We start from the raw sequence: 21,774 nt of genomic DNA on the forward strand, positions 1-21,774 counted from the left end.
ACCCTTTTTTGATACCATTTGCAGAGAAAAACCCAGACGCTTTCATTTGCAGACCTTTTTCCCATTTTTCCAAAAATCAAACAACATTTAGCTGTATTTTAGCTAATTTCTGGGTCCCCTCCAGGGGAATCCACAAACCCTGGGTACCTTTAGAATCCCCATGATGTTGGAAGAAAAGGACGCTCATTTGGCATGGATACCTAATGTGGTCAAAAGGTTACAAGGGCCTAAGCGCGAACTACCCCAGATAGCCAATAAAACGGCTTAGCACGGGGGGGAGGGGGGGGGGGGGGTTATGGAGGCCTAGCAGCTACGGGGTTAATATATTCTTTCTACAGTTGTGAAACTTTTCCTTCCAGCTAATTGTTTTGCCAGATCCCCTGCAAAGGTGCAATTATTATCCAATGGGAGTTGTCCCATGAACAGAACTCTGCCCTTTTAGGTAAAGAAACATTTCTCCAAATCTTCTGCACATAAACACTAAAGAAAATAGTTTAAACTCATTGAAGCCACAAACAATTAGATGAGCTGCATCAAAACCAGTATCATTTGATATGACCGTTGGATGCTTTCTGCATACCGAGATTAGCAATAGCTCCTCTGGGGCACTGAATCTCATCTGGATGATCAAGCTGCAGGAACAGCCCTACGTTACTCTCAAGCAGTATCCTCCTCAGACCCCTTGGTGAGGACCTGCAGATCCATAAAAAGAGATCTTGCAGCAAAGCATGCTCTGCTCAGGTTTCCAGCCCGAGCTGAATCACTGGGGTGAATTAGAGATCAAAGAACCTTTAGTAAAGGATGAAAATAAGGCTTCCCTCTCAAACAAAGAGAGGGAGAGGAATTGGCCTAACGGCTAGGGCGGTCGACCTCAAATCTGGGGAACCGGGTTCGAGTCTCAGCAAGGACGCACAACATACTGGGATTCTGGGCAAATCAATCTCCCCGTGCCTAACAAAAATGAATGTGTCCTCATGTAATGTAACTGGTGCTTGTTTAAAGCGCTCTGATATCCGATACCTTCGGGTCAAGTTCACGCTATATAAAACTCCGTAAAAATATAAAATCGGATCTGCTGTCTTTGTTAATCCCCAATAAGCAAGACTTCAACGTATCTTGTGCACTGGAGTTTTGTGAAATCAAATCGTAAATACCTAAAAAACCTGCTTTTTATTTACTTCTCTTCCTAAGAGATTTAACAAATTTGGATTTCCTAGTCATGCTTACTGTTTTTTGCAATCTATTTTCAATGTGTTCGCTTCTCTTCCACCCCGACACAACTATAATTCCAATCAATTTTCCTGCCTCTCTTCATAGTATAAACCTTGTATTGTGAATACCAACATGCTGCTCCTTCTTTACAGTCTGTCTAGTCTTTGAGATTCATCTTACCCACTCCTTTCTGCTCAGCAGACTTTATCTTAAAATTCATCAACACAGCACACCACTGTTGCTGGTCTTCCCTTGTGATTCACCTGAATCCCTTTGCAGACTTTAATGAAGCAATTATATCACCCTTGGCCAGTACTGGTCCAGCGCTCGCATCCTACCTCTCTCAAGTTCTTCCTCTCTTCCTGGCTGCACAGTTAACTGCTACATTTCCGCCCTTCCCCACCGCTGTGTTGGGCACGTTTCAGAATGTTCTATACACAATCCCCTCTGTATGAAAAGTCATCATCTACACACTCAGACCACATGGATGCAAGAGCACCCAAATGATCAAGTGCACTCTTATCACCCCTAATACAGATCAAAATCACGGAGAGCATGGCACCGATCCAACACTGGGACACCACCGACCTCCATAAAAACTGAGCTGGCCCTAATCTCCTTCCCCCTTAACACATCTGGCAATTGCCCTTAATCAGAGATATTGGAGTCCAATTCTACACTGCAGTGAAACATCTGCCCACTTCTGTACTCCTCAACAATGAAAATGTTCAACCAAACCTCTCATTTCCCTCGACCAAAACACGGTTCATGGCGTACCTCCAAATATTGTTCTTCCCATTGTACCCAATTTATTAATCTGGTAACACTAACGAAATTCGAAACCATCCTATCCCACCTCCAACTTAAGTCATCAAGCAGGGTAGCTCTCAGTACCTAGTGAGTCCTCCTGAAACTACTCAATCCCGGCAACAAAATGTCACCTCCTACCTGAAAGACCGCACGTGGACACGCGTTGTAAAACTTAGACGCGCTAGCAGCTACAGGTGTGCCGCTGTTCGCTTTGTTGTTTTAAAAAGTGCTTTAAACTTTTTAACTCTGCCTCGTTTTAAAATTGTAAATTTACCTCAGTTTGCTCTGTTGTGCCTAGTCACTCCGCTCCTACCCCGGTCCACCACGGGCTTGCCCGATTGTTGTGGATGGTAGGGCGGCCAATCACCCCGCTGGGAGGGTGGGGGGGGGATTGCCATAATACTGCGAAAAGAATGGAACATCACATCGAGATAATTAGCTAACTCCGGTCCTATTGAAGCCATGTATTTCAGCATATCAGATGCTACGCACCTGATTCTGGCAGGAGTCTTGATCTATAATCCACCAGGCACACTATCTTTGCATCTCTCGGAGCTACTAGTGACCCTAGCAGACCTATCACTGAAACACCCCCACTTCACCATTTTCGGTGATTTCAATCTCCATGTAGATGATATTTCATGCCCTAAAGCAAGATCTTTATTAGAAACTCTCGAGGGCCTAAACCTAGACCAAAGAATCCATGGTCCTACGCATAAGGCGGGGCATACCCTTGACCTTATATTTACTAACTTATCGACCCTCACCACCTTTGAGTCGCAACCCCTGCTTTGGTCTGACCATTTTCTTATACCATTTCATTTTACCTTCAGCCCCCAGCTGCCCAATGACAGCAGAAAAGAGGGGATGGGGAGAAAATCGTATAAAGTCACCTGTGATAAAAATCAAGCCCATATTAAACAACCTGAACGTGCTCATGTCGGATGACCCTAACTCCAATGTTGAGAAGTTTAATAGTTACCTCTCCTCAGCTGTGGACACCATCGCCCCCCTTTAACCTTTCTCCTCGGCTCGGTCTACTCCTTCCGCCCCTTGGTTCTCTCCTAAGCTCCGTGAAGAGAAAAGCAAATGCAAAAAGCTTGAACGTCGATGGCCACTAACATATGACCCCTCGGCCAAAGCCATCTATAGAGCTGCACACTTAAAAAGGCTACTATGAAAGAAAACTTCTCCAATAAAATTACTACTGCAAAAAATTCGACCAAAACCCTATATCAAATGGTGAGAAATTTTACTAATCCCACAGCCCTTACTTGTCCCACAAAATCCAGTCAAGAGCTTTGTGATGGCCTCTGACTTTTTCCATAATAAAATAAATCGATATATTCTCCACTTTCAAACCCCCGGAGAGAGCAGTTGTGGGTACTCTCCATCAGGATCCCATCTCTTCTAGAGAAACACTATTTCATGCCTTCAAAGCAATTACAGCTGACACTGCTTTATTAAAAATACAGCAGTGTACATCAGGTTCACCTCTCGATCCAGTTCCAGCTCAGGTGTTTACTTCCCTTGCCCCTGCTATTGTCCATCCGCTCATCTCTATCTGGAATTCATCTCTCGCCATGGGCCAATTTCCTATATCTTGGAAACAGGCCATGTTAATTCCTATTTTAAAAAAGGCTGAAGCTGACCCAATAATCTACTCTAACTATCGGCCGATATCACTTCTTCCCAAATCAGCCAAAATATTAGAAAGAGTCGTGCAGGAACAGCTGGCCGCCTACCTAGAGGACCAAAACCTACTTCACGACTCGCAATCTGGTTTCAGATCCGGCCACAGTACGGAGACTGCACTTTTAGGTGCACTTTTAGGAGTCTCGGAAACCATTAGAGAAAGCGTGGACAGAGGCGAGGTGACCATGTTGGTACTCCTCGATCTGTCCGGGGCATTCGACACTGTCTCACACTCCATACTGCTAGACAGACTTTATAATGTAGGGAATCGTGACACGCCACTTGCTTGGATGAAATCCTTTCTATCTATCAGAACCCAACAGGTATGGTGCCACCCCTTTATGTCTAAAGACAAAAAAAACCTCAGCTGCGGAGTCCCTCAGGGGTCGGCGCTTAGCCCTCTTTTTTTCAACGTCTACGTCTCACCATTGGCAAAAGTGGTAGAGGCCTCTGGAGTCAGAGTGGTCTCCTATGCGGAAGATACACAGCTTATCTTTTCCTTCAAAGACCACTCTGACAAAGGACTCTCCAATTTCAAAACCTGCCTCTCTAACATCGTATCCTGGATGACCTCCAATACTCTGAAACTTAACACGGACAAAACCGAGGTGCTTTTCTTTAACCAAAAATCTCCTCTTCCTCCATCTTTATGGTGGCCTTCAGAACTAAACCCTCCCCCTTCACCGGTCAAGACTGCCCGCAACCTGGGCTTTCAATTGGATAATGAGCTATCAGGTAAGACTCAAATCCGTAAGGTCACTTCTGCCTGCTTTGGCAAATTACGTATGATAAAAAAGATGTCCCCTTATCTGCCCTCGGATTCCTTGAAAACTATCGTACATGCTCTCATCACATCCCACCTGGACTATTGTAATAGCCCAGGGGTACTCATAGTACAGCCCGGCAAGCCTTCCTTGGCGGCCCGCTGACCTTCCCGACATCATATGCCTTTGTGTTTTTTATATCGCCGGCGCCGGTTGCGAGCTCTGGGGGCCGGGCGATTCTTTTAAATAACATTCACTTGTTAATGAATGTTGTACTTCACCTCTTCTTAGCGCCCCTGCATCTCCACTCTGATTGAGTGGAGATGCAGGGGCACTACGAAGAGGTGAAATACAACAAAGCCTCATTACCAAGTGAATGGTCTTTAAAAGACCTGCAAAGTACTTGGGTGCGGCGGCTGTGTGCGCTCTGTCCACTCTGTGCCCCGCCTCCCCTCTGATCGTGTGCAGTTCAGGAGAGAAATTGTTTGTAGAGAGGCAGATGTAAGGGAATATCGCAAGGACACCTTTTAGGACTGAATCGAGGTACGTGGTCAAAAGAACGGGAACAGCGTGCCTTTGTGCTCTGAAAAGGCCATAACCCTGATACCATGTGTCAGAAACGTAAGAGGAGCAGCCGTGCAATGAGACACAGAAGACTAGAGAAAACAGGGGAAGACGTGGTAAAACTGGGGAAGAAAGAAAAAATAGGAGAAAGGGAGAGAGAACAAAAGGACAAGTACAGGACTAAAAGGAGAAGAGAGAAAGGACACAGGAGAGGGCAAAGGAGTAGTAGAGCGTGAAAAGAAGAACTAAAGTGAGACAAAAACGAGAAGAATGACAATGAATGAAATAGAAATAAGACTGACATGGTGAAAAGAAAATAAGTCAGAAAAAGAAAACACTGATAAAATGACCCAGAGATAAAAAAGAGAGAGAAGACAACTTAACAAAGAAGCGACAACAGGGCAACCAGCAGGACATTTGGAGGAAGGCCAAACACTACCTGAGAAATTTAGCGAATAGGTGCTACCATGTTTCTTATTATTGTGTTTTTCGGAGGAGACAGAGAGAAAGGGAGACAAACAGTGATTGAGAGAGAGAGATAGAGGGACGGAGAGGGAGGTAGGGAGACAGAGTGAGAGGGAGACACAGAGTGAGAGGGAGACAGAGAGGGAGGGAGAGGGAGGTAGGGAGACAGAGAGGGAAGGAGAGAGGGAGGGAAGGAGAGAGGGAGGGAGGGAGAGAGGGAGGGAGGGAGAGAGGGAGGTAGGGAGAGAGAGAGGGAGGAAGGAGAGAGGGAGTGAAGGAGAGAGGGAGTGAAGGAGAGAGGGAGTGAAGGAGAGAGGGAGTGAAGGAGGGAGGGATGGAGGGATGGAGGGATGGAGGGATGGAGGGATGGAGGGATGGAGGGAGGGAGGGATGGAGGGAGGGAGTAGATAGATAGATAGATAGATAGATAGATAGATAGATAGATAGATAGATAGATAGATAGATAGATAGGTGTGAATGCCTGGTCTGGTGGCTCAGTGGACGAAGGCGTCCGGTGCAGGGGCCTGTGTTCAACCTCATGGTCATAGGTTTTTTTTTTGGTCTAGCCCCGCCCCCTCCCCCACTGGCCCCGCCCCCACCGGTGCGGCCCTCAGCCAGAAACCACACTGTAAATTTGGCCCCAGAGAGAAAGTTTGTGAGTACCCCTGTAATAGCCTCTACGTGGGGACACCAGCCTATCTCCTTCACCGACTTCAAATTGTCCAAAACGCGGCGGCCAGGCTGATCTGCAATATCCCTCACCGTCACTCAATCTCCCCTCATCTTAAGAATCTCCACTGGCTTCCGATCTCTTCTCGGATTCACTTTAAAGCCCTGGTCCTTACCTTCAGGGCCTTGAATGGTAGGGGCCCAGGATATCTCAGACAAAGGCTGAAGCAAGTTCACTCCTTCCGGACGCTCAGATCAAATCACCTTCGACTTCTGCTTCCCCCCAGATACCATAGATCGAGGAATGGCGGAAGAGCCTTTGCAGTAATTACGGCAAGGCTATGGAATGCCCTCCCACTCAATATCCGTATGATCGACTCCGAATCCCTGTTCAGATGTAACCTGAAGACCTGGCTAGTTGCTAGCTGCTAGCCTTTCTGCTCCATGCCGCTGTTGTCCGCAGCGCCGGGACACCCCCGTTGGGGGTAGTTGTGCGCTTAATCAAATATCATATAATAATAATAATAATTAAAAGACAACCTATTTACACTCACACTTGAACTCTGTGCTCAGTTACCAACAACCTCCTGGCAAGCTGTAAAACCGCCTTTGCACCCTCCCTATTCAATGCACACTCTTGGATGGCTCCCATGTACGAGTGCGCTCTTTGGCTGGACTCAGAACCATTAACTATCCCAAAACCCAACATAGACCGGCTCTGCTTGCTCCAGGAGGGCACCTGGACGCGATTACAAAAACATAACTGAGGTTTGTGTGTTGTCTGTTCTGTTTAACAACCTATCCCCAAGTCACTACCAACTGCAAAATGGCCAGATCTTACCTACAGAAAAGGAGTGCTGCGTTTCTGCAGAAATGTACCGCAAAAATCAATGAGCCTAATAACAACGAAGCACTTCTGGACTCTTCATTTCATTCTTGGTCTGAAAACGCCCCAAACTTTGGAATGCTCTTCCAGTCTTTGCCCATTTTGTTCCAACTTCTACTTATGTCAATCCCGTTTGAAAGTTCACTTCCTTGCATTGGGCCTTCTTGAAAAATGCCCTGTCCTGCCACAGGTGAGTTTCAGGTTTGGTATCCCAACATGCCTTTGAATGATATTGTGTCTATGCGAGTGACGCGTTGGTTTGTTGCCAAGTAGATTACAAGAGCCTCCGAGCGTTAACAACAGAAGCAAAGATAGGCAGTCGACAATACGAGCAGGCGTGATTATGCAAAAACAGCGCTAAAACCCTCGGCTGATTCTGAGAGGCACCTCCACACCCTACTCCCACATTAACAGAGTTCCCTCTTCCTCGGCGTTCTTAAGAAGTTTCGGGAGCCAGAGGGAAAGACCTAGAAGATTACAGTGCAAACCTGACACATTTAATCTCTAATTATGTATCCAGATGTCTATGCACAAAATAATGAACTGTAAGGGTAACCCAGTGATTTAAAGGGGCCAAAGGGCGATATAGTGCTATACAGACCATTAATATTAGAAAACAATGAAGGGAAACCACAGAATGCCTTTCCCGTGTTCAGGTGCACTGCTCTTAAGTACATGGAAGGGCTTCTAGCAGCCTCACAGTTCTGGATGAGAATTTGCAGTTGATATTTTAAGAGGAACTGGGAATCTAGCCCATGCACGTGCTGAAAAAGAAGCGATAAGGTAAAATGTATCATACCGGGTCCCAGAGTGCCAGCTGTCGCTCACTCATGCGGCTGAAGCCAGTGGTGAAGATCTTGCCATCAGACATGAAGATCGCTCTCATAGGCCGGGCTCCATCATGGGCCCTTTCCTTCTCCTGTTAGCAGAGAATGACAACGTCATTATTTTAAAGACCTGTATTGAAAAATAATGCTATTTCGCAGAATCCGAAATCAACAAAGTACAAAAATGGGACACTTTATAAGCTAAGGAGCAGTGCACTACTTGCAGCATAAGGATAGATTTTAGGGGAGCATGTCCCCCTGAAATACAGTGCCGTGGAGGGTTAAGAGAACAGTTCTTGGCTCAGTCTGTACCTCCCGCTCTTCTGCAAATGTCTGTGACTGCTACTATATTTACAGTACTGGCCCTAACTTTCACATACATAAAGTTTATTTTGGATTGTTTCACTGTAGCACTTTAGATCAGGTCACTGCTCTGAGCTGCCTTTATTAAAAATTAGTGAACCACACCCTTTCTGCTGTGACAATTTTATTAATAACTCAAGAGGCAAGTCAGTTAGGGCAGACACTATGAACAGAGGAGATGGGCTGGGCAGACGCAATGTGAACAGAGGAGATGGGCCGGGCGGACGCGATGTGAACAGAGGAGATGGGCTGGGCAGACGCGATGTGAACAGAGGAGATGGGCTGGGCGGACGCTATGTGAACAGAGGAGATGGGCTGGGCGGACGCGATGTGAACAGAGGAGATGGGCTGGGCAGACGCGATGTGAACAGAGGAGATGGGCTGGGCAGACGCGATGTGAACAGAGGAGATGGGCTGGGCAGACGCGATGTGAACAGAGGAGATGGGCTGGGCAGACGCGATGTGAACAGAGGAGATGGGCTGGGCAGACGCGATGTGAACAGAGGAGATGGGCTGGGCGGACGCGATGTGAACAGTGGAGATGGGCTGGGCGGACGCGATGTGAACAGTGGAGATGGGCTGGGCGGACGCGATGTGAACAGTGGAGATGGGCTGGGCGGACACGATGTGAACAGTGGAGATGGGCTGGGCGGACACGATGTGAACAGTGGAGATGGGCTGGGCAGACACGATGTGAACAGAGGAGATGGGCTCGGCGGACGCGATGTGAACAGAAGAGATGGGCTGGGCGGACGCGATGTGAACAGAAGAGATGGGCTGGGCGGACGCGATGTGAACAGTGGAGATGGGCTGGGCGGACGCGATGTGAACAGTGAAGATGGGCTGGGCGGACGCGATGTGAACAGTGAAGATGGGCTGGGCGGACGCGATGTGAACAGAGGAGATGGGCTGGGCGGACGCTATGTGAACAGAGGAGATGGGCTGGGCGGACGCGATGTGAACAGAGGAGATGGGCTGGGCAGACGCGATGTGAACAGAGGAGATGGGCTGGGCAGACGCGATGTGAACAGAGGAGATGGGCTGGGCGGACGCTATGTGAACAGAGGAGATGGGCTGGGCGGACGCGATGTGAACAGAGGAGATGGGCTGGGCAGACGCGATGTGAACAGAGGAGATGGGCTGGGCAGAGGAGATGGGCTGGGCAGACGCGATGTGAACAGAGGAGATGGGCTGGGCAGACGCGATGTTAACAGAGGAGATGGGCTGGGCAGACGCGATGTGAACAGAGGAGATGGGCTGGGCAGACGCGATGTGAACAGAGGAGATGGGCTGGGCGGACGCGATGTGAACAGTGGAGATGGGCTGGGCGGACGCGATGTGAACAGTGGAGATGGGCTGGGCGGACGCGATGTTAAGAGTGGAGATGGGCTGGGCGGACACGATGTGAACAGTGGAGATGGGCTGGGCAGACACGATGTGAACAGAGGAGATGGGCTGGGCGGACGCGATGTGAACAGAAGAGATGGGCTGGGCGGACGCGATGTGAACAGAAGAGATGGGCTGGGCGGACGCGATGTGAACAGTGGAGATGGGCTGGGCGGACGCGATGTGAACAGAGGAGATGGGCTGGGCGGACGCGATGTGAACAGTGAAGATGGGCTGGGCGGACGCGATGTGAACAGAGGAGATGGGCTGGGCGGACGCGATGTGAACAGAGGAGATGGGCTGGGCGGACGCGATGTGAACAGAGGAGATGGGCTGGGCGGACGCGATGTGAACAGAGGAGATGGGCTGGGCGGACGCGATGTGAACAGAGGAGATGGGCTGGGCGGACGCGATGTGAACAGAGGAGATGGGCTGGGCGGACGCGATGTGAACAGAGGAGATGGGCTGGGCGGACGCGATGTGAACAGAGGAGATGGGCTGGGCGGACGCTATGTGAACAGAGGAGATGGGCTGGGCGGACGCTGTGTGAACAGAGGAGATGGGCTGGGCGGACGCTATGTGAACAGAGGAGATGGGCTGGCTATGTGAACAGAGGAGATGGGCTGGGCGGACGCTATGTGAACAGAGGAGATGGGCTGGGCAGACCCCAGAGGAGAGGGGCTGAGCTTAAGGAAACTTTGTAAGAGGAGTGGGAGGGAGTTTGGACCTTGCAGGACAGGACCCAAGCATATGCAGCCTCCCTGGATGAATGATTGAGTGAGTTTGTATTCTCCAGGATGCTATGCAGAAGTAAGCTTTGTTCATACACACCGCCACAACGATCTCACGGCGGGGATCAATGATGCGCACGCTCTTGTCCTTACACGACGTGCAAAACAGGCTTCCATTGCGGTTCCAGCAGGCATTGTAAATGAGGTCTGGGTGCTGGTCCTCCATCCGATACAACTCCTCTGCAGTGCCCACGTTCCAGATAATCACCACATTATCGCAGCCTGTGGAAAAAGAGTGGAGACCAACCAGGACAGTGAAGACCAGCAGAGAAAAGGAGGACAGAAAGCATAGAAATGCAGAAAGAGCAGCGTATAGCAAACAGCAAGATTCAAATTAACACCCATGGGTCATACTCCTAATTCAGGGGGTCCCAGAAAAAATGGCCCTCCGGCTCAACCAAGACCCTGTGCAGAATCTACTGCTGAAATCAAAATACTGCTTCAGAACAGGACGCACAGGCATAGAGGGAACGAGGCAGAAAAGCAGAAATTGTAAGTCAATTGAAGGGGGTGAGCCAATACTAGAGAAATAAAGGAAAGCTGCATTATTGAAGGAGAGACAGGTCTGACAAGTCAGAGTAGACAATAGATTACTGCAAAGCTTTACACATGCAATGTTCAATGAAACAGACTACTGTATAGCTGTACATGTGCCATGTCCTATGAAATAGACTAGTGCACAGCTGTACAAATGCAATGTTCGATGAAAGACTAGTGTACAGCTGTACAAATGCAATATTCGATGAAACAGACTACTGTATAGCTGTAGGAAAGCAATGTCCAATGAAACAGTGTAAAGCTGTACACTGGCAATGTCCTATGGAGCAGACTAGTGTAAAGTTGTACACGTGCAATGTCCTATGGAACAGACTAGAGTAAAGCTGTACACGTGCAATGTCCTATGGAGCAGACTAGTGTAAAGTTGTACACGTGCAATGTCCTATGGAGCAGACTAGTGTAAAGCTGTACACATGCAATGTCCTATGGAGCAGACTAGTGTAAAGCTGTACACGTGCAATGTCCTATGGAGCAGACTAGTGTAAAGCTGTACACGTGCAATGTCCTATGGAACAGACTAGAGTAAAGCTGTACACGTGCAATGTCCTATGGAGCAGACTAGTGTAAAGCTGTACACGTGCAATGTCCTATGGAGCAGACTAGAGTAAAGCTGTACACGTGCAATGTCCTATGGAGCAGACTAGTGTAAAGTTGTACACGTGCAATGTCCTATGGAGCAGACTAGTGTAAAGCTGTACACGTGCAATGTCCTATGGAGCAGACTAGTGTAAAGTTGTACACGTGCAATGTCCTATGGAACAGACTAGAGTAAAGCTGTACACGTGCAATGTCCTATGGAGCAGACTAGTGTAAAGCTGTACACGTGCAATGTCCTATGGAGCAGACTAGAGTAAAGCTGTACACGTGCAATGTCCTATGGAGCAGACTAGTGTAAAGTTGTACACGTGCAATGTCCTATGGAGCAGACTAGTGTAAAGCTGTACACGTGCAATGTCCTATGGAGCAGACTAGTGTAAAGTTGTACACGTGCAATGTCCTATGGAACAGACTAGAGTAAAGCTGTACACGTGCAATGTCCTATGGAGCAGACTAGTGTAAAGCTGTACACGTGCAATGTCCTATGGAGCAGACTAGAGTAAAGCTGTACACGTGCAATGTCCTATGGAGCAGACTAGTGTAAAGTTGTACACGTGCAATGTCCTATGGAGCAGACTAGTGTAAAGCTGTACACGTGCAATGTTCTATGAAATAGACTAGTGTAAAGATGTACACATGCAATGTCCGATGAAATAGACTAGTGAAAAGCTGTTCAAAAGCAAAATTCGATTAAATAGACAAGTGTAAAACTGTTCCCATGCAATGTTCGCTGAACGAGACTAGCGTAAAGCTGCACGGATGCAATGTTCGATGAAAGAGATTAGTGTAAAACTGCACACAAGCAATGTTAAGGCAGAGCGTCTATCTCACCTGCGCTCAGGAGCACATTCCGTGCGGTCGGGTGCCAGGTTATGATGCCCACCCGTTTGGAGTGGCCTTCAAGAGTGACCACGGGGTCAGTCAGTGGTGCCACAAGGCCGTTCTCAGGAATCTGCCACACCTGGGAACAGACGATGGCAGCGTTACACCCCTGATGTCACACATGGAGGCCACTATGGAGCTGCACACTGGTCACAACTTACCATGACGCTACAGTCTTCTGAGGCGCTGGCAATAACCTCATCATTGTGTGGGCACCAGTCAATGTCCAGGACGGGCCCGGTGTGACCACACACAGTGGGGTAAGACTTGTCAATGCGGCCAGTCTGAGAGAGAGAGAGAGAGAGAGAGAGAGAGAGAGAGAGAGAGAGAGCGAGAGAGAGCGAGAGAAAGAGCGAGAGAGAGAGAGAAAATGATTACATGGCTGAATACATAGCTTTGCACCTCTACAGGTGGGTGACGTGTTAATTACAGCAACATACAGCTTCCTAACTGTACAGGCTCAGAGGATAGAGATGGCGGTAGAGAACCTATCACCAGCTGGCTGAGCACAAGACAGGGTGGGTTCAGGCATTGGCGACGGGCACACACAGGCCATCACCTCTAGCTTTGGACACACTCAGGGGATCGGCAGAGCACTTTGCCTTTACAGTGGACTGGCACAGGCCTCTAGGGCAGGATGTGCTTAGGCGGTAGGAATGGTTATTCAAAGTCGGTCACTGCAAATACTGAACGGTCTCTGGAGATCCAGAATCCTTCACCTTTATTGCGGACTGACCTCTCTAGGTCAGGATGGGCTCAGGAGCTGGCAATGGACACACAGTTCCTATCACCTCGAGTACAGGCTCAGCAGAGCCTTTCACCTTTGCAGTGGACAGACTTCTCCCTTGGACTGGACGGGCTGAGGCGTTAGTTCATTCACAGCCTGCCGGCTCTAGGAATACATGGCTAAGGAGAGTGGCACGGGAATAGAGGAGGTAAGGAGTGTTTAGGACTGAGTAGCCCGAGAGACATGTAAGAATTTTGCCTGTTGAAGTGGACAGTCTCAGGTGGTGGGGGGCACTGGTGGCTCTTGTAAAGCAGCATCTGCAGCCGGTGCTGGACTTGTTTGACGCAGGATGTGTCATGTTCACAAAGGTGTGAGCCCCCCACCTAAATGACACAAACACCTGGAGGATGGACTGGAGAAGAGGAGGAGAAAGGTCATTATATTTTTTTTCGGTCTCTCTAGACACGTCTAACTTGCTGATGCAAGAAACCCATTATGGGCAGTTCACCAGTGAATGGCAACCATAAATGTGGTAATTGCCATGCTTGCAGCACGGCCATTGTCTCGACAGAACTCGTATGGGACAAGAAAAAATTCAATCTTAAGGAAATGACGAACTGTAGATCTGCCAATGTCATTTATTTGATTTTGTGCCCCTGTAACAAAGGGTACGTAGGTGAAACTGGTAGAGAGTTCAGAATTCGTCTTAGTGAACACAAATCAGCGATTAAAAATAAACGAAGAGGGGCCCCTCTTGTAGAACACTGGCAGGAGAAACAGCACCCTGATGCTAACCGAATATGCTACTTACCAGTATGCATCTGTTCTTGGCATGTAGGGCTGCTGACATTCATATCTGTGCATAGATCGCCGCCTAGTGTTGGTTCCGGATGATTGCATATTGTTGTCCTGGAAGAGTCTTCGAAGTATCACGAGATAGGTGGCTCCTCCCCTGGACTACAGTGCGCATGGGCATCCCCTCCATCCTTAGATTGTTTTTCGCCATTGTGGCATAAATGGAGTGTAATATAGTGAATGATGACCATGCTAACTAGTAATTACTGAATGCTACAGCTGCTACATGCGCCGGGGAGGAGGGTGGGCGATATGAATGTCAGCAGCCCTACATGCCAAGAACAGATGCATACTGGTAAGTAGCATATTCGGTTCGAGGCATGTGGGCTGCTGAATTCATATCTGTGCATAGATTATATAGCAGTCCCTCCATTTAGCGGCGGCTGTCCGTGCCAGCTGCAGCAGTCTGAAAAAGAGTTTTGAGAACAGCCTGTCCTACAGCTGCCTGTTGTCTTGAGTGTACATCTACACAGTAGTGTTTTGTAAATGTATGTATAGTGGACCATGTGGCTGCTCTACATATCTCCTGTAAAGGAATATTCCCTAGGAAAGCCATGGAGGCCCCTAACTTTCGTGTGGAGTGGGCTCTTGGAGGAATCGTTAGTGTGCGCTTAGCTTTTTCATAGCAAATCTGTATACACTTAACGATCCACCTAGCTATTCCTGCTTTGGAAATTGGGTTGCCTTTGTGCTGTGGAGAAAAGGCAACAAACAGTTGTTTTGTCTTTCTGAAAGTCTGTGTTCTGTTAATATAGTACATGAGAGCTCTCTTGACATCAAGTGTGTGGAGCATTCTCTCTGCTACATTCTCAGGATTGGGATAAAACACCGGTAGTTCTATGGATTGGTTCATATGGAACTGCGATATCACCTTGGGCATGAATGTAGGGTTGGTGCGTAGTACGACCCTGTTTGCATGAACCTGTATAAATGGCTCTTGAATGGTTAGTGCCTGGAGTTCACTAACTCTTCTTAGTGAAGTAATGGCTACTAGGAAAGCTACTTTCCAGGTTAGAAATTGAATCTCACAGGAGTATAGAGGTTCAAAAGGTGGTCCCATGAGTCTGGTGAGGACCACATTTAGGTTCCAGACTGGTGAAGGTGGGTGTGTAGGAGGAATCACACGTTTGAGTCCCTCCAAGAAGGCTTTGATGGCAGGCACTCTGAACAGTGAGAGGTGCTGCCTGTTCTGAAGGTAAGCTGCCAGTGCGGTTAAATGTATGCGGATGGAATTGTATGCTAGATTGCATCTGTATAAGTGTAATAGATAACAGATAATGTTCTGAGTTGATGCATCCAGCGGATTGATGTCATTATTTTTACAATAAATGACAAATCTTTTCCACTTAGCCGCATAGCATGCTCTGGTCGTGGGTCTCCTTGCCTCCTTGATGATATTCATACATTCTGGAGGCAAGTTTAGGTAGCCAAATTCTAAGATCTCAGGAGCCAGATCGCCAGGTTTAGCTGTTGCGGATCTGGGTGCTGAATCTCGCCATGGCTCTGCGTTAAAAGCCTGGGTGTTAGCCGCAGTCTTTGATGCGGTACCACGAGGAGTTCTAGAAACGTGGTGTACCATGGCTGGCGTGCCCACGTTGGAGCAACCAGGATGAGCGTCATCGAGTGTTGCCGCAGTTTGCGTGCCACTAGCGGTATTAATGGTGCCGGGGGAAAAGCGTACGCAAATCTGCCTGACCAGTTCATCCATATCGCATTGCCCTGCGACTGTGGATGTGGGAACCTGGCGGCAAAGCTTTGGCATTTTGCGTTTTCCCTTGTGGCGAATAGGTCTATCTCTGGATGACCCCACTGCTGGAAGTACGGTTGGAGTACTGATGGATGTATCTCCCATTCGTGCATCTGGTGGCTGTGTCTGCTGAGCAGATCCGCCATTTGGTTGTCCTTGCCCGGGAGGTGTTCCGCCATGAGGAAGATGTTTCTCTGAATGGCCCACTTCCACATGCTCTGAGCCAGATGAGACAACTGTGGAGAGTGTGTTCCTCCCTGCTTCTGTATGTAGTACATGGCAGTCATGTTGTCCGTCCGGATCAACACGACTTTATTGCACAAGTGTACTTTGAATGCCTTCATTGCTAGGAAGATTGCCATCAGTTCTAGTAGGTTGATGTGCATCCCCCTCTGCTGTGTTGTCCATAGTCCCTGCACTGTGTAATTGAGTACATGAGCTCCCCATCCCTGGAGAGACGCGTCCGCCGTCAGTATTATTTGTGGTACAGGCTCTTGGAACGGTCGGCCCTTGGCAAGGTTTTGTGGATTCCACCAATGCAGAGAGTTGTATGCCCGACCGCTGACCAACACTAGGTCTTTCAACTGTCCTTGAGCCGGATTCCACTGACGTGCTAAGCACTCCTAAAGCGTGCGCAGAAGCCATCATGCCGGTAGTGAGTGTTGAGGTCTGAACTTTTTTATTAGCAACTGCATGCTGTTGATCCTCATGGAATTTGGCTGTGCCTTGTTTGCCAGAGTGTCTATGGTCGCGCCTAGGTACTGCCGTACGTGGGCGGGTTGAAGGTGGGACTTTGGATAATTCAGTGAGAATCCCAGGCTGTGAAGAAGGTGAATGGTGTGGGATATGTGGCTGGCACACTGCTGGGCTGACTTTGCCTGGATAAGCCAGTCGACCAGATAAGGATAGACATGTATGTGCTGTCTCCTTAAGTGTGCCGCCACTGTTGCCAGGCACTTGGTGAACACCCTTGGTGCCATTGTTACTCCGAAAGGGAGGACTTTGAACTGGTAATGTTGATCTTGAATAGTGAACCTGAGATACTTTCTGTGGGATGGGTGTATGGATATATGGAAATATGCATCTTTTATATCTAGTGTTGCGAGAAAGTCTCCCTGACTGAGCAACGGCAGCACCTGCTGCAGGGTGAGCATGTGAAAATGCTCTGATAGATTGTAACGGTTCAGAGGTCTTAGATCCAGTATGGGTCTGAGAGACCCGTCTTTTTTGGGGATCAGAAAATACAGTGAGTACACCCCTGATCCTTGGTCTTGTACAGGCACGACTTCTATGGCTCCTTTGTGGAGCATACTGAGCACTTCCTGGTGCAATAAGGGCAAGTGCTCTGCGGACATAGGACGGTGTCGTGGTGGTATGTTTGGTGGAGTGGATGTTAGCTCCAGACAATAACCGTACTGGACAATTTCTCTCACCCACCTGTCTGTAGTGATGGATTTCCAGACCGGCAGGAACCGTTGGAGTCTCCCCCCGACAGGTGTTATGTGGTCGGGGGGCAGTGACAAGGCGTCACTGTTTGTTGGTGGCGGAGGACCTGGAGGTATTGTTTCCTCGGCCTCTGCCCTTGACGTTGTTTCCACGGTATCCACCTCTGTTATTCTTATTATAGGTGGTCTGTGTACCTGGTTTAGTGTAATGAGACTGTTGGGAGTTCTGGCCTCTAGATGGTCCTCTGTTGGTAGAGCGACGAAAGGACCCACTCCTAAACTGCTGTGATTGCAGAGCCCCCATAGACTTTGCAGTCTCTGTATCTTTTTTTATTTTGTCTAGGGTGGTGTCAACTTCGGGGCCAAAGAGGGAGTGAGGGTTGACAGGTTGATTGAGTATAGTTGTCTGTATCTCTGGTTTGAATCCTGAGATTCTCAACCAAGCATGCCTTCTTAACATGACGCTGGTGTTAATAGCCCTAGCTGCAGTGTCAGCTGTGTCAAGAGCGCACTTAATGGAAGCGTTGCTTATGAGCTTCCCTTCTGTAATTAGTGACTCTGCTCCTTCCTTATACTGATCTGGGAGGTGCTGTAGCAGTGTCTCCAGGGTATCATAATGCGCCCTGTCATACCTAGCCAGAAGTGCCTGAGTGTTGGCAATTCTCCATATGTTAGCTGCCTGTGCAGCAGCTCTCTTTCCTGATGTTTCCAAGACCTTAGACTCCTTGTTAGGGGGAGGAGCATCACCCGTTGTCTGTGAGTTGGCCCTCTTCCGAGCATTGGAAACCACCAACGAGTCCAAAGGCAGCTGGCCTCTTATGTAGGTAGGGTCCACCGGAGCTGGCCTATATTTTTTCTCAATCCTAGGGTTTAGTCTTCACCGCATATGCTTGTGTGTCTGGAGCAGTATGTGGGTCCCCTGTACCAGTATTGTCCACCCAAGGTTGGTTTTGGTCTTCAGGGTCAGTGGTCAATGGATAAGTGCCCTCATCATCACCAGCATCCCCTGCATCCACATCAGACTGTGTGGGTGAGAATGACTGAGGCTCCTGGCTATAATATTGAATATGTTCCACAAGAACTGGTGATGTGGTTCTCCTTTTCTTTAATTGAATTTTGTATGGCTCCATAGATTTCTCTCGCACTATCTTTATTTTATGTATTGAAAGTTGACCAGTCCCTGCATAGATAAACTGCCTCGGCTCCTCATCTTCCTGAGGTACGTCAACATCTGTTTGTCCCATTGATACCCCTTGTGGCGCTTCGACAGTTTTCTTCGTGTCGATGCCTTTCTTTGGTTCGGGACCCTTCTTTGCGTCGAACATCTTCGGTCGTACCGCCGGTGGTAATCCGAACTTGATGTGCGTCGACGCGGTCTGAACCGTGCTGCCCGTTTTCGGCTGCGGGGCTGTTTTCGTGCTGAGCAGCGAAGCCCTGTCTTGGATGCATAATAACGACTCAGACACCGTCTTCTTTAAGAAGGGAGATGGTGTTGTCGACTCGACATGGTCCTTTGAGACCTTCTTTGTAGTGGCATGGAGCCCCGTACCAGACGTTGGTTTCTCGACACGAGGACTGGGAGGGGTCGGCTCGAGGGTCGCCCTCTTTTTCTGTATCGACGATCCTCAGCGCCGATTTTATCGGGTCGACCACCTTGACCTTGGTCTTAGGTGCCGTCTTTTGTGTCTTCGGCTCCGACGGCTTCGAGGCCTTGTTGCCGATTAGAGACATTTTCTCTTTCGGTTTCGATTTCGGTGCCTGTGCCTTCAGTTTCGATTTATCTTGATCGAATGATGGCGCTTTCGATACCGATGGCTCTTCAGGACAGTTCGAAGCCAGGCCTTTAGGCGGGGCTGTAGAACGAGAGGAAAGATCTTGGGTAAGGCCGTGTGGCGATCCCTCGACCTGAGCCTTATCTAGTGCCTCTTCGGGCCCTGTACCGACATTTGGGCCTAGCTCATCTTCCAAGCCATCTTCCTCGGCCCCAAGGGCCTCTTCGTTGTCTCCTACCTTGTCGACGACATCTTCCTCTGCATCTACTAGACTCTCGTCTTCGGCATCATAGTCGGATTCACGCTCCGAAGCCGGATCCGATATTCCCTCCTGAACTTCAAGGTCTACGACCTCTTCCATCTTCGGTCCCGAAGATGTTGTCCGGGTTTGGCGCCGCTTTCTGCGCCTCGAACCGAGCTGCTCGACGAATGCGAAGAGTTTTCTTCGATCGGAACCTGGAACACGCCATACAGGTGGCTTCGTCGTGTGTTGGAGAGAGGCACTTGTTGCACACTGGGTGCACGTCGAAGCGAGCATACTTAGCGTTGCAAAGAGGGCAACGCTTAAAGGGGTTATTCGATTTTTTTTGGACTATTTGATTCCATCGTCGATCTCGATCGGGCCTCTGGTGTCGAAGGGCAAACGGCTAACTTCGATGCTCTTCTTGAGAACTAACTCGACAAGAGTACTTGGCGCCGAACGAAAACAATACCGACTAGTTTAAAGGCCTTTTGGCCTAATAAAAATAAAGTTTTTCCTAAATACTCAAAGAGCTAAGATTAGGACATCCGAACCCAATGGCGGAAAAAAACAATCTAAGGATGGAGGGGATGCCCATGCGCACTGTAGTTCAGGGGAGGAGCCACCTATCTCGTGATACTTCGAAGACTCTTCCAGGACAACAATATGCAATCATCCGTACCCAACACTAGGCGGCGATCTATGCACAGATATGAATTCAGCAGCCCACATGCCTCGAACCTTAGATGGATCATTTTAGAAAAAGTGCATAATCCCAAAGACAATAACATCAACAGCTTGAGGGGTAAAAGCAAAGTGTTTTGGATATACATTCTCCAGATTTCGGTCACAGGACTCAATGAACACTGCCCCTGGCAGAATGCCTTGTTATAATGATCCATTTATTGTCACTCAACCTCTACTAATCTTTCCAGAAAATGTAGCTTGATCCATATTATGTATACCTGCATTAATCACTTTGTGGATCGGTTTGATTTACGATATGAACCTCTGTGTTAGCTGACGGTTTTTATCGGTATTCTGTTACTGTAATCGTTGATATACTTTTTTCTTGTTGTATTACTTAGCTTAGTGGTTTTCTTTGTTCTTTTGACCAACAGTGGAATATATATATATCTACAAAAAATATATATATTTTGTTTTTAATTGACCTAATTGGCATAGGCTATCTGAATTGGCCTATTCCCTACTTTGCTTAGTGCTATGTATTTACATCTCTGGGAGTCCAGTTTGGTTCTCACAATCAAGGTCGTTTTTCCCTCCAGGATAGTCTGTTTTCTATCTCTGTTCCACATCAGACAGCCTTCTTTACTTAGTTATATAATTTTATCTATCGATATTTAGACTTGTGTCTTCTAGCGATTGGTGATATATGTATTGAAGAGGACTGTTATCTATACCTCTAATTATATTGCCCTGAACAATTCTTGCGCCACTATATTTAGCCACACTTCCAACATGCCGTCTTTGGAGATGCAGACTAGCATTCCGCGTTTACGTGTTAACACCCATATCAGGTGTGTCCTATTTAGTTAGGTATTTATATACGCATGTGCGATACCGTAGTCACGGATTTCCTGACTGGCGTTCGGACCCTATGCGTTGGCTTACTACAAGGACCTATCAGGTATGTGAATCTTTACGGGGCACAGCGTAAGCCTAGAGAAAGTCTTTGTTAGAGCATAACTAGTTTCCCAGTAGATACTACCGTTAATCCATGTTACGTTTGTTTTCAGCTTTGAAAACAATTTTTTCCAGATGCCCTTATACCGAATGGCCCCTGTTTAACTGTGGGTTTTGTTGGCACTCCTACATATATATATATATATGAAGTAAGTAACTCTAGCGTCATCTCCGCGCCCTAACTTGTTTTTACCTCTCCACTAGAGGTATGACATTAGCCCCGTAACAATAGTATGTGCAAATGGCGGACTTCCGTTATAGACACTGAAACTCTTTTTTGTCGTTTTTTTAAGGTTATTTTGATTTATTATTGGGTCGGACAGGCAGTAGTTGCATGAACCAACATTTGGGAAATTCCACCCTTCGATGGCCCATAGAACTTAAGTAAGTTCGTTTTTTAGATTTGGTTCATTCATTTTTTTCTGGTTCATAATGTGTTCTATGCACTATTACCTGATCCCTATGCTGATATCTTACTATTTCTTTCTATATTTGTGTCCATAATAGATTCTAGTCATGGGCCTCCACACTAGAATAGTGAACTATTGAAATAATATATCTCTGAGAGAAAACTTTATCTCCTTAGCATACTTATTCAACAAGTATTAAATTGTTTAGAATCACATTTTTTTCTCTATATATTTCCTGACATCTATATTGTGTCTCTATGTGTCCTTTTCAGTGGGCCCTATGATCATTGCAGTTAATTTCTGACTTGATCCATCATTGAACCATTGGCTTATTACGGCCTGTCTGCATTAACAAAGTAGGTATAGATATAGGCCTTCACATGTCCACTATCTTCATCACAATG

At 47.8% G+C, this 21,774-nt stretch overlaps 1 protein-coding gene across 3 annotated transcripts in view; it reads right to left on the minus strand.

Annotated features, from left to right (window-relative positions):
• Nucleotides 1–21,774, minus strand: part of CORO1B (coronin 1B) — a 189,317-nt gene that overhangs the window by 92,854 nt on the left and 74,689 nt on the right. For all 3 annotated transcript variants that reach the window (XM_085651644.1, XM_085651645.1, XM_085651646.1), the window contains 4 exons: nt 12,631–12,753; nt 12,419–12,548; nt 10,473–10,654; nt 7,865–7,984 (listed from right to left, as the gene is read on the minus strand). In XM_085651644.1, coding sequence (XP_085507770.1) covers nt 7,865–7,984; nt 10,473–10,654; nt 12,419–12,548; nt 12,631–12,753 — 555 coding nt within the window. The remainder of the gene's footprint in view (nt 1–7,864; nt 7,985–10,472; nt 10,655–12,418; nt 12,549–12,630; nt 12,754–21,774) is intronic.

The sequence above is a fragment of the Triturus cristatus genome, chromosome 4_1 (assembly GCF_964204655.1).
Source record: "Triturus cristatus chromosome 4_1, aTriCri1.1, whole genome shotgun sequence".
Lineage (NCBI taxonomy): Eukaryota > Metazoa > Chordata > Amphibia > Caudata > Salamandridae > Triturus > Triturus cristatus.